At 44.8% G+C, this 13,785-nt stretch overlaps 3 protein-coding genes across 3 annotated transcripts; 2 read left to right on the plus strand and 1 right to left on the minus strand.

The window, feature by feature from the left end:
- Positions 1–1,363: 1,363 nt before the first annotated feature.
- Positions 1,364–2,195, plus strand: PtA15_12A523 (uncharacterized protein; the record flags this gene model as incomplete). The annotated part of the gene is made up of 2 exons (XM_053162141.1): positions 1,364–1,523; positions 1,618–2,195. 2 exons carry the CDS (start codon positions 1,364–1,366, stop codon positions 2,193–2,195), a joined length of 738 nt encoding a protein of 245 aa, XP_053026088.1.
- A 9,614-nt stretch (positions 2,196–11,809) lies between these two features.
- PtA15_12A524 (uncharacterized protein) lies at positions 11,810–12,772 on the minus strand (the record flags this gene model as incomplete). The annotated part of the gene is made up of 2 exons (XM_053162142.1): positions 11,810–12,187; positions 12,290–12,772. 2 exons carry the CDS (start codon positions 12,770–12,772, stop codon positions 11,810–11,812), a joined length of 861 nt encoding a protein of 286 aa, XP_053026089.1.
- Positions 12,773–13,069: 297 nt separating this feature from the next.
- Positions 13,070–13,566, plus strand: PtA15_12A525 (uncharacterized protein; the record flags this gene model as incomplete). The annotated part of the gene is made up of 5 exons (XM_053162143.1): positions 13,070–13,091; positions 13,162–13,199; positions 13,293–13,344; positions 13,427–13,494; positions 13,555–13,566. The coding sequence occupies 5 exons, from the start codon at positions 13,070–13,072 to the stop codon at positions 13,564–13,566; spliced, it is 192 nt and encodes a 63-aa protein (XP_053026090.1).
- Between the last annotated feature and the right edge of the window lie 219 nt (positions 13,567–13,785).

Consider the following 13,785-nt stretch of genomic DNA (forward strand, 5'->3'; position numbering starts at 1 on the left):
CGAGTGATGTCCCCGTGGAGGTACTCCCCGGGTGTCGGAGTACACCCGGGGAGTCCTTCCATGAGGATATCTCGAGGAATCCTCGTGGATTCCCCATAGTGCCCCTGCGCAAGGTCGGACCAGCAGCTGCTGGTCCACACGTTCACGTGACCTCCACCAAGTGGATCACGGGGGCACCTCGTGATGGCCCCGAGGATTCCACGGATACTTACAGATGTGTACCCGTGGAATCCACGTGGCTACGTAGGCGGGGCTGAAAAATATAGCGGGAGGAGCCCGACAAAAATTGTAATAATTGGGACTCGAACCCACACCAACCACAGGGAGCCTGGGTGAGAGGGAGTGCTACACAATGCAGCCATTTCACATTCCTGTATCCCGCTTTTTTACACGATATCAACCCCCTAAACGATGGTTTGCAATCGTGTTTGCGATAGGTTTTTTTCTTGAGTTTTTTTTTTCAAGTTTTTTTTTCCTCTCTTCAAAATCGAGTTTTGTCGGACTTTCAAAACCTCAGGACCAGCCTGAGGTGGTCTTGGCTGGAAGTAAAAAAAAAAAAAAAAATGCCGTGGAACCGACGTGATCTCCACGCGTGCCAGGAAGGCACATCGTGGAACCGACGGGGAAAAGTGTGAAGCCCATCGGTTCCACGTGGAAAAATAGCGTTTTGTGGAACCGACAAGCTTACCAAGGGGTTACCGAGCCGATCCTCGTCGGCTCCACGGATTACCCTCCTCTTGTTGGTTCCACAAACGGGCGGGGCAGGAAGTACCCCCGCTGTGTACGATTTGGACTAAGGAGGAGTAACTTTACTCCTTGCTAATCCTGGGAGTAAGCCTCGCATGCATATTCCCATGCATGCGGGCACTGCTCCCCACTCAAATGTATGCACCAAACACAGCTGACATAAGCTGCAGGTGCATACACCATACTTACACATCGAACTGGCACTCACCGATGTGGTTGACGGCCAAGATTAGCGATAATCCGGTAGTAAGCTAATCTGCTACTACCGGACTTACTCCCGCACCGATGCAGATGCTCTTATTATATGTAACATTCTGCTACCCGACAGCTCACTGATTGTGGCTCTCCCAGTATGGCGTGCACAAGATACTGATGCTTGGACAGAAAGTTACAGTTGATGTCGATAGGGCCACGAAATTCGCAGTACACACCTATGTTATAGTCCAAGTCATTGCTCTAAGCTTAATCTGCGGGGGTCACTGTTTACCAAACATGAAGTCATGTTTCCATCTGGTGATTGGGTTTGGGACAGACCGTCCCTATGAAAAGGGGCAAGAAGCTCTTGCTGCATCAACGAACTTCAGTTCAACAATCATCTGGCATATCTCCATCAGAAATGCTTCGACAATTTCTGTTACTTCTAGTTGTTGGTCTCGTCTTCCCCGTATCTGCAAATCTTAAAGGAAGGGTTGATGAAGCCACGATAATCCATGAATCAGGAGAACAAGCTGGGCATAGTTCGGCGGCTCGGCCGGAACTTCAAGCGGCCCGCTCCGGTAGGAATCTTTCTAAATGCTGGCTGTCCGCTTAGCACTCAGGCGGGCCAATCAACATGTACTTATGTCACCTTTGCCTCTTCGATCTGTTTAGGTGGGTCTACCAGCTCGGGCGATCGTCCCGTGGCCGGTTCCCAGCGGCCGCTTGCTCCTCCTCAAGCATCCAAAATACAATCTGGAATTTTTACCAGTCAGACTCAAATGATGACTGCCGACAAGCGCCAGACCGATGGAGCTTACAATATTCCGGTTAGGCACTTGACCCACGTACCAGCCCCTCCACAGCGGGTTGTGTATCACGCACGTGCAGCGGCCTCGGCAACCCCAGCTGGTTACCAGGAAAGCCCTCCTGGTACTTCCTCCGCTCTCCTCCCTGCCAGCTACCAGCTAGGCTCTGTCCTGTCCGCCAGCCACTCACAAGCTTTTCCTGGAAGCTCAGCCGGTCAAGAAACAGCTGTCCCCCGATTCCAGCAGGAGATTGCAGGTCCTCCAGCGACCTCTATCCAAAGCAGCCCAATCACATCTTCTCATGTTGGGACTCCCACCCAAACTGTCAATATTGCCCAACCTGTTGACCGTGGTCAAATCAATGATCCCCCAACTCCACCTTCACTCAATACCAATCCAGTTGCTGACCTGCCTGCAAACTCACCATCACAGCCAGGCAAGTGACTAACAATTTGAATTCCTTGCACCACTATTCCTGAGTTATCCAAACTCATATACTCAACATATCTATTTCTTCATCTTCATTTGGCTGCCTTGGACAACTTAAGCCCATAAACCATTTTATCGACAGCAGAGGTCATCCCGTCCCGCTGTTACTCTTCCTCAGGTGCCTTCTTTAGCAACCCAGGCTGTCCATCCTATTGGCAGTGGGGCTCAAACACAGCACCAAACCAATTTGAAGAAGGGTAGGAAGCTTCCAATTCTGAAACCATGCATTGTTTATTTTCTTTTCCTTGTACTTTGTACTCATATACAAACATTGAAATCCTTTGCCATAAAAAACCTGTGATTTTTTTACAGGAATTACATTGACTGAGGATGGTCAAATATTCAAGGTTCAGGTTCCACTTGCTGTTTTAACTGAAAGAGATCTCACTGCTGAGCATGCCAGAGCCCCAGCTACCCCCGCAAATGGTAATCCAGCTCAGCCAGTTCAAAATACCAATTATCCCCCATCTATGCGACAAGCTGGTATGTGGTTTCTCCTTAGCTCTTTCAAAATGGGTTTGCCAGACCAAAGTATTCACAGCATTTTGCAAATCCGCTTTGGCCCACACATTGGACTGCTCAAATCTTATTTAGGCAGTCTCACCAGTTCTGAGATCCAAGATGTGTATCAGAAGCTCTACTCACATTTGAATGTGCAACCTAGTTTTCTTATGACAAAACCAGCCGGATCTTGTATATCACCTGAAGGCCAGCAAACTCAAAACATCATAAATTTGCATCAAGCTCCAAACAAGCCATCAAATGGTATGCCCCTGACCCTCTTGGAATGAATTTTGATTTAATTTTCCTTTACACTCACAATCATATTCTTGAAAATATTACATCTCAAAATCATTGCAAACTTTTGACTATTTAATTGTAGTTCATCCAACCAATCCAAGTTACCAAACAAGGCCTACTGGTCAGCACAGTTTGCCAACTGATACAAATTTTAATCTTCAGCTAAGGGGAACCCATAGCCCCTCCTCATTGAAAAGAGCAGCCACACTTCCAAATCCATCTACATCTACTCAAAGTAACAACCAATTTGTTGCATCCTCAACACATACACAAAATGGTATGTACCTTCACTACTGAACATGGGATGGTTTCATCTCAGGATATCACTCATTTTACTTTTCACATAAAAATTGCAATCATCCTCACACAAAACTTTCTATAACCGAGTTGCCCAAGGAAGCCATCAGATGATTCAAGGTAATCCTACACACTATCCCAAAAGGCTTCCATCAGAAAATAACCAAGCAACTACATCAAATCCAAATTGTATGTAATCTTCCAAAAAATGCTAATCATGGTGCTCAAATTTTGACTTTCTTCATCCACAAATCTAACATATAGTCCAAATGAATTTGCCACCTCAACTAAGTCTAAAATCAGTTCCCCCAAGAGCTTATCAGATAGCCATCAGTTTGTCTGGTCCACCTCAAGAGGGCCAAAATAACATGAATTCAGGAGAACAACAAAATGTGCTTAATAATCCTGATTTAATCACTCAGAAACAGCTATTGGAACAGTACCAACAAATTCAATGTAATGATATGATTTTCTTTAATCATTCTGATCACTTTTTGCACAGACATTCATTCTCTTCTCAGTAGACTATGTTGACAAGGTTCTTGGATATATTTCAACATCTTTCAAAATTAAGTTAGGAATTGTGTCTATTATACACTTTTGAAGCTTCTTCAAGAAGGTCCACCTGTTCCAGGAACTTCAAAATCCTATTTTGCAGAAAATATGGCCCAGGATTCATATAACATAATACCCCTAACAGAGGCTAAGAAATACCCAATCAATTGTATGTTTTCCAGTTCCAATATTTTTCTCTATTGAAGTTTTTCCCTGTGTTGAGAATCACTCTGTCCATTCACAAAACATGAATTTCCCTTTGTTCAAAAAATTACCCCAAATTTAGTTGGTGATGGACTTGAGAATTGGTTTAAAGAGTATCATGATGCTTTTTCAAAGCAACAAAACCAGGGTTCTGAAACAGATGGCTTCCCAACCATTCTCTTGTATCATCAAGATACTCTCAATTATCTTCACAATCACTTATGGAATAATTCACCCAATCATCTGTATAAGGGTATGTGAATTATCTTGGTACTTGATTGGTGATATTTTTTCCTTAATTTTTTTGAATTCTATGGTCTCTCATCTGCTTATCTCTTCCCACGCACAATAAATTCCAAATTTGGAATTTAGGTCTCCAAGTAGAATATGATGTCATTTTAGGAAGATTACCAATTTCCTATCTTCAATTATCCAGAAGAAACTATCCTGGTAATCAGCCACATCATTCCCCAAGTTTCAATCAACTGAATAAGTCACCAGCCCAACCACCAAAAAGTTGGTAAAGTTTCCTTTGTTCTCATGTTCTTTCTTAACCTATTGAACCATTTTTGTCTTTAATGAGGTCATTAATCTAAAAAAATCAATTTTGGTGTATTTAGGCCACGAAATATTGAATATTAATCAGCACAAGTTGACAGGTAGTTCTCCAGGAGGTCCAGGAAAATCTTTACTAGAATATCAGACAGCATCTGGCCACCCAAACTACAAACAGTACCAAGAAAGTACACAATACTCAGTTGCACCAAATAGACACCATGGTATGTTTTTTTTAAAAAATTGATGATTATTCCCTAGAAGAGTCATGCAGGGTATGCTCACAGGTTTTCCAAAACACACTCCCTTGAAAATGAAATATTCAAAATTTCCAGAAACTTTTGACCCTCCCCAACAGATACCAATTGAAGATTACCATCAGCCTATCTTGGCACAACATCATCCTAGTTCTTCCACATCTCACAGAGGACCTCAAGCTTCTTTTCACCCCAATGAATCCTTGAATTCTCAAGCTGCTCTGCAAAATTGTATGTAAACTTATTTCCTTATCTTTCTGATTGTCTAAATTTGCATCCTAAAGGCTAAAATCATACCTTAAAAATTCCAAACCCTTTGCTATCAATCAAAATCTAGTTCATGTTCAAGGCATTACTCAGGATATTTTGAAAAACATTGAATACTCTCCTGGCCAGCAAACCCCAATTATACACCCTCATATCCACCAAAAATCTACCAATATTTCCTCTGATCACTCCCAAAGCTCTCTAGATTTCCATAAATCCCCTGAAGATCCCTCCAGCACTCAGAATAGTCATCATGAAGATCTTGGGAATGACCCTACGGGTGTCTCAAGAAGGCCAAAAAGGAAGGTTTTAGAAATTCAAGATGAAAAAAATGAACCAAACAACCCAAGTAGACAAATGAGACAAAGCTAAATTTGTTACAATCTGCAACTTACAATTCTTGGAATTCTGTTGTTCAAAGTTGATATATGAGGCAAAAATCCTAAAATCTTTTTTGCAGGGGATCTCTCAAGTATGATTATGTAATCCCACCAAAAAGGCTTTATGAGTCTATGATTCATACATGCATAAACCAACTTTGAACACCATGAATACTGAATCTTGAATTGCAAGCATAAAATGTGATCACATCTTCATTCTGTTGTTGCTTTATGCAATCATCATATCTAGTTCCTATACACAGCTACTTTTCTGTTATTTTTTTCTCATGAAATTGATCCTCATTTCTAAACTTCCAATGACATGTGCTTCTCAGTTTTATCCTCTTGCTTTTAGCGCCGCTCCCACAGTTAGCCTAGCTGGCCCACCATTGGCAAGGTTGCACCACACATTTAAAAAGAATTCATCATCTGTCAGCCACAGAGTACATGTCACAGTACCTTACACGTACCAAGTACCTGCAATTGTTCACATTATTCATAGTACATTCCTTTTACACCTTTATTACATATGTACATCATTAGATACAAGCTTAAGAATGTACTCTTGTTATACATTACATTACAGATAACCATAGTTAAATATAGTTACCATAATGTACTGTTGTTATGAGAGTTAATTTACGTGCAAAACAGTAAGATTACAATACATTGTAATATTACTGTACACGTGAAATACCCCAAGACAGGTATCACTCATTTATCCCCTGTTACGCCTCAGTACCTATTTACATAACATATTGGTTATGATATAAATACATAAACAATACATGATGTAATCCAATTCAAAGAGCACTGAATGGAATCAATGATTGGTTATGATCAGCTAGTGTGCACAGCTACTGATCCAGGATCAGCACTGATCATTACACTGCCCTGATCATTTCCAATGTTGATCCTCATGAGGATCTGCTTCCCTTGAGCGCTTCCAGTTCCCCCCTGGTCCTGAAGCGCCTCCAAGCGCCTCATGTTCCCTCCTGCTCATTTCCCTCTATATAAACACGCCCCCCAGGACTGTTTATCCCTCAGAATATTATTACAGCAAAGTTTAACCCATACTATAGTTAAACAGTGCTTTCATTCTCACCCATCATTCAATTCAGGAATACTCTCAACTCTTGATTACCCTTACCTTTCTGTAGGTAAAACCATGAACCCAAGTTGAGTTATTCCTTGGATGCCTATTAACACCCTGTGTTGATCTGGATGCGCCTTAATTGAGCAAGCCTCTCAGTCAAGATTACTGATAGAGTGAAACCTTTTACAGGTCTTACCACGAACCCATTGGCCCATCCTTGGCATCTTACACCATCATCTTGATAGTAACAACCCTCTCAGACACGGTTAGTTACCTACAGGCTGACATCATCCCACTGGCTGGGTGAAGTCCATTCCGGTCAATGAGGACCTATAATCTTGTTGGCCACTAGATTTACAAAGCCACTCAAACCCTTCCTGCAGGAGAGGCGGATTTGCTGCCAGCCAGTGATACACAGCAAGCCTCCCACCAGGGGGGACTTGTGTTAAGTTAGGACGACCAGCACTTGGTGGATTCCTTGCAACTGGCCAACCAGGTTCCAAAAACTGGTTGGCCAGGAGAAATCCTACACATCTGACAAGGCTCTATAATCTTTTTGGACAGGACTTGGGAGGTTTCCTACCGGTTTGTCAACAAGGTTCCAATACCTCACTGGCCGGGAGATATTCAACATCATTTGAAAGGCTATGCAGTCTCACAGACTGGGAGGAATCCATTCCAGCAGGGGTCCTTCCCGGTCCTCACACCACGGACACTTCTCTTTTGTGGAGCGCTTCCGCAAACCTAAATAGGTTTTGATCAGTATTTAATTCCCTGTGGCAAGTGATTGGAAAATAGCTGAAAGGGACTTTGTTCATTGATAAGAAAAAACAAGATCAAGTTTTTGTGGACCAGCATCACAACTGGCAGATGTCCTCACCAAGAGATTGGGTCCAAAAAAGATGATGGGCACACTGGGACAGTTGGGCAGCTGGTAGTTTTTGAAATCTTGGGGGGGGGGGGGGGGGGGGGGGGGTTGAGTACAGCCAGCAGAATCTCATGTTTCAAGATTACAAAACTACTTATTAGCACATTCATGTACTTAGCCAGTTAGGTTTGTAGACATTATTTAGCCTGGACATTCCTGCGCCCCAATGTGGTGGAAGAGAATGGTCTCTGTCACAAAGTGACCAGACCACTCCTCTGCAATACTATCCTATAGAAAGTTGGGTGATTTGTGCAGCTCCGCTCCACTCTGTGTTGGAGTAGTGAGATGTGATAAGTAGTAGATTTCCAAAAAGTAACATATAAATATCACAAGTATGTAGAGTAATTCCACTGCAAGTACAGTAAAATCCAACATAAGTAAAAAGAAACAACTCCACTTGTAAAGAAAGAAACACTGCCGCAAGTAAAGCAAATACACTCTCCTACTATATAAGGATTGGTATTCCAGAAAACCGTCACCATCACATAGAATATTGAGGCCCATAGCAGTGCCACCGCCGGAGCATCCTGCTGCGGAGCAGAACTAGTGATGATACCGTAGAAGCCTATCCATGATGTATTTAGTCCAACTAGATTTCACATGTTGTACCTCATTCATCATCTTTTGTTTCCTACTTGCAGCGCTGGGTAGTTACGATACGCTACGATAACTGCCGTTATCTGCGTAGCGTAACACTTGCCGTTACTGCGCTCAGGCGTTAGCGCTACTAGTAACAACTAGTTGTAACCCCGGGCCTGTATTGTAACGGGCCTGATTTTTTTGGTGCGTTAGTTGCGTTACTAGTAGCGTAACGCGTTAACCACTGGTTAACAAGATAAAGAGGGGCAAATGGCCCCCTCTGGATCATATGCAGTCCAATATCTGCCCGTGCGGGCAGATATTGTAACGGATGTTAAATGCCATACATCCTGGGTGTGCGATATTGTAACGCACTTCCGTTACGGTTAACAGTAACGGTAACAAGAGAAAAACCGTTACGATATTGGTACGTTACCGCTAACTGTACCGTAACTACCCACCGTTGCTACTTGTAAACTTATATCATCTTCACTCAACTCCTTGCAGGTATGCCCAACACTGGGTCAATACAATTCAATACGATATTGGGCCAAATTTCTTATCAAATCAATCCCTGTTACCTAATTGGACCGTTACCGTTAGCAGTAACAAGTTTTTTTGCGCGCTGCGCATATTGAAACGTTATCTGTGTTACCATACCCTTACCGATATGGTAATGGCAGTATTAGAGCAAAAAAAAGGCTAAAAGAGCCAAAAAAATCTCAATACCGCGGCAATATTGACTTCATATTGGCGGCAATATTGTAACGGCTTGAAAAAAAATCCAAAATTCAAACTGAATATTGGTAACGCGCTGCCATTACTGGTAACGGTAACAATAACATACCAAAAATTGATACAATATTGATATTTTACCGTTACTGGTGTCTTATCAACCCAGTGTTGGTATGCCTCAGGTCTTTTCCTCTCATCACCGTTCCTATGATTCAGTCTCACCTTTCTCCTCACTCTCACCAGGTGTGCCTCCACCGTGCTACTCTTTTCTCACTGTTTTTATTGCTCACAGCAATACTGCTGTCATCACAGGTTTGTATTGTGTTGTCATCATTCATTGTCAGCCGGGCTACTATAATAAGGTAGAGCCCAGCTGACTATTTTTTCCATGTTACTAAAACTGAACATACTATTTGCGGCGCAGAGCGCCAAGTAGTCGCTATACTCATCCAGCCTTAGCGGCTACGACAGGTGAGCATTGCGTGCGGCGCAGAGCGCCGCGCATAAGAATATGCAATAAACCTCCCCTCGAAACGATTGATAGAATCAAGGAGAGAGTGCACAAACTCCGGCCGCAGGTATCGGCCGGAGAAGGAATAAAACCATGAAGTAAAGCTCGTTCTCATGACAAGAGAACGAAAAGCGAAAACGTTCTCAAAGCCAAGAGAACGAGTGTCAGATACTCTCCTGTTCTCTTGTTCTAAAAGAGAATCAGAAGAACTGATTGATTGGAAACGGCCGGAGGAGAAGAGCAAAGAAGTAAACTACTGCTTCTCCCCCGGCCAAAGAAGAACTAATTGAACGCAATACATAGAGTAGAACTCTTCCTCGGACCGAGGGAGAACTCTACTCGCAGTTGATTAACAAGGACAGGAGAGATGCGAGTAATAGAACGCTAGACCTCTCCTGTCTGAACAAGTCTTTCCCGCGGTTGAAGAGCCGCGAGTAATTTGAAAATATAAAGGCGACCCCACCGGTTGCCTCAAGAATATATAAAGGGAGGCTTCTGAGCGAGTAGAAGCCTCCCCAGATTCATACCAACCACCTCGCCGAGACCGCCAGCCTCGCCCTCGTCTACTCTACTTGTCCGCTAGCCTGACCGTTTCCTCAACTTCGGTTCCTTTGATTTGCTTGTCCTTTTGTCGTGGACTTCCTCTCTGAGTAAGTCCACTCTTTCACTTTTCTCTATTGGGATTTTATCCCCTTGCCTGGGAACGTTTTTACGTTTGAAACACACCCTTAGCTGGGCCCCAGAAGTCACAGGTTTTATAAAAACCCCTGCGCATCTCGTGCGCAGGCCCTGTAAGATCACTGGAGGGCACTTAAATACCCCAGGCGCTCCTGGCCCCTCCGTTACAACCCTTTTGGGTTTTCTCCTAAAAAATAACTTTAGTTATTTTTACCTTTCCACCGCGCTCTTATCGCGCTTACCACCGCACTGCGGCGCAGTCACCGGTGTAGCTAGAAGAGTACACTTACTCTTGGCATCACCGCGCCTGACATTCATCATCTTTTGTTTCCTACTTGTAAACTCATATCATCTTCACTCAACTCCTCACAGGTGTGCCTCCACCGTTCCACTCTTGTCTCACTGTTTGTGTTGCTCACAGCAATACTGCTGTCATCACAGGTGTGATCCCCAGCCCGTTTTCCATTATAAAAAAGGGTCAAGAATAACAAAATATCCTTCCAATCCTGGGGGGGGGACTCCCTCCCCCTCTGTAGATAAGGAAAACATGAGACAGAGAAAACCGTCATACTCCGCCTGCCTCTCACGCACACAATCTGCCAAGCCGTGCTCCCACACCCACACACGCTGTGTGTCCACTCCACTCTCACACAACCTTATTACAAATTTGCTGCACGTTGTTGACCACCATTGGACTCCTCTTGCCCTAGCTTCCCCGCCCCTGTCTAGCCTGCAATATTGGGATCCCACTTGTCGCCTCTGCCCCAGCTACACCCACTTCATCTGCCATGGCTTCACCCATTTGCCACCGCTACTGGCCAGTCCGCGCCGGCCTGCTTAGTTTGAGTCCAGCTCCACCGCGGTGTTGTGTACAATTGCCCTGCGCTCCGTCTTGGCAAACCTCCTCCATGCTGTGCCGCTCCGCGCCAGCCTTGCACACCCGCAGTCCACAAGCTCCACAGCCCCATCCGGACATATTTGAGTCCCCAACCCAAATATATCCTCACCAAGATTTGGAGACTGGGATCCTCCAGCACCTACTGCTACCGCAATGGGACTGTTTTGTACAGGTTAGTAGGGGGATTCAAAGTTGGCCATGCATGACTTGCATGCACTTTTGCAAGTTGGTGTTCAAGGCTTTTATTGAACACCAAATTTCAAAAAAACATTCAAGCAGGCTTAGGGGGTGTTGTACAGCGTGGCTTGCATGCACTTTTGCAACTCAGTGTTCAAGAATGAACTTGAACACTGACTTTCAAAAGTGCATGCAAGTCGTATCTGGCCAATATTGAAACCCCCTAGTATCTCTTGTCTTATCTTATTGCAATTGACCAAGATTAGTTAGGGCTTTGACTGTCTCAGATTCATGAGTTTGGGTTACTTGTTCATCCTCTCCTCAATTCAGCTCTGATGAAAGATTACCCAAGTACCACTTGCCTTTGGCGGCACGTTCAGTAAGCAAGCCAGATAAAGGCCCTGGATAAGTGGGTTGTCTTGAGCCTTGGCTTCAATCCTCACAAGGGTGCCTCGACTGAAGTCTAGTGGAGCTCCCTGGCACTGCGCTAGCTCTGCTTCTTACATACTAGCAATGGTTTAGGCATTGTGTCAGTTGGGACAGAGTCCATAAACCATCTATATGCTCAGTGTTATTGAAAAGAGGAAGGGAGAGAGAGAGAGAGAGCTGTTGACTATTACATTGAGATTAGGATATTCCAGCATGCTGTTTTCAAGAAGTGAATGATTTGGCATTTCTTAGTACATCTCGACATTCATTACCGACCTGCTTGGCCCCCTCGACTCCTGCCTCTTCAAAGGACCGCAAGGCGGGCTCCCATTGACCCCAAAGTTGATCGGCCGCCGCTCTAGTCTCAGAGGCCAGGAGACCCTTGAGGACGGTAGGTAAGCTCAATAAGGCGGAGATATGCAGACCATCCTCGAACTTGCTTGTCAGTGTGGTCTTGGTAACTGAGCTAGGATCTGCAGAGGTCTTTACGTTGCTCGGTGCTCGATTGCTGGTCAGGCTCGTAGATAGCTGAGAGATCACCGACAGCGAATCCTGCAACTGAGACAGAGTACCATCAAGTCTTTGCGAGCTGCTCTTCATCTGTGATTTTTGATAGATGCAATCACGTAAAGAGAGCAATGCTATTGTCAGGAAAGAGTTCGGTGATGAAAAAAATAATTACAGGCCATTCGAAGTGCTTGCCTTATCGATCGTTTCACTTGCTTCGACCAATTCATGATGGTGATTATAGACTAAACTTTGCCGCTCCCCATCAAGTTCACGGATCTCGGACATCAATTCATTTGCGGTACAGAGGAGTGACTTCAAGGAAGAGTTTCCGACGAGTTTGTTGAAGTAAGCGTCGACATCAAAATAGGGCGAATCGATCGAGAGTTTTTCCTGAGCTTGGATTGCGCGTGAAGAATCGTTGGCCGGTCCTGCTGAGTTGGAGCCACCGGGTTCTGATCCAGAAGGACTGGTGGTCTCACTCGAGCCTCCGAGACCATAGTAATCTCTGAGAAGGTTTCTTGCCCGTCGCTTGGCCAGTATCGGATCGCCAGTCGTTCCCAGCTTGCCCAAGGTTGGTGGATGGCTCGGTAAATTCATTTGATGAGCCGTGGACGTGTTGCTATTCTGAGGAGAGGGTGATGACGAGCCACTTGTCGTCCGGGCGGGCTCATGCATGCGGCGTCGTGAGGGAGAGACTGGAAGAGTTGAAAGTAGATGTGGTGCCAGTCAATGGTCTTGACTCCGGGCGCAAAGGGCCGCCCGTCCGCCACGCCCCCGGCCCCAGGGGACACTCGAAGATGTCACAGAATGTGTGACAGAGGCACTTTCGCCTCGGAGTCGGAGGTACCCGGTTGGGCCACACCACACCCAGACCCCCCATCAATCGCGAAGTAGAAGGAAAGCAGCAGTTCGACTCAGCAACATCCACCTGTACTCGTATCAGCTTAAAAACTCGAATCCGATCGATTCAAGATGATCAACTACCTGACCAATCGTACGTCCGTCCAACCCGGAAGTTCGATGAAAGCATCCGACTGATCACACTCCTGTTTGTCGATATTTAGTGCCCAACCGAATCCCCGAGAAACAGAGGATGTTTCAAGTGAAGTCCCTCTCCATTTCGTGACTTGACCCGCCTACTCAGGACGAACCGTTCAAGTCTGACTTTAATCGATTGTTGCGTTGGGTTTGACAGGGCGATCATCGCTTGGTACATCAGAAGTTACCTCGTGCCCGAGTCTACATGGGTTAGTCCTCTCGGTGATTATCTTGCAAGTATCAAGGTGATATTTCGTGTTGATAAACGGACCCTTCCTCCCACTTGCTCAGGTATCTACTACACCATCTTTGGAGCCAGCATGCTCTGGTCTGCCAATGGGCTCTACAAGTTGATCCGGGTCAGTGACTTACCCATTCTCTCAGACTCGAAAAAAAGCTATCACGATTTGTTTTTCTAGATCATCTACTGATTTTGCTTTCTTTGACATTGGACTGGCCTTTCTTGGCATGATGAAAATTGTTTCTGCCGTTTGATGTTTGTTATCCTTTATTTCGCTTCGCTTTTCGACCGACCATCACATTTGTAATTATTCCATATGCTCTCATTGGATTATCGACTATCAGGGAAAGAAGGCCTAAGGTCCCACCGGAAATCATTTACATAAATAGATCGTTTTTGTGCTCATCCC

The sequence above is a fragment of the Puccinia triticina genome, chromosome 12A, assembly GCF_026914185.1.
Source record: "Puccinia triticina chromosome 12A, complete sequence".
In the NCBI taxonomy this organism is placed as follows: domain Eukaryota; kingdom Fungi; phylum Basidiomycota; class Pucciniomycetes; order Pucciniales; family Pucciniaceae; genus Puccinia; species Puccinia triticina.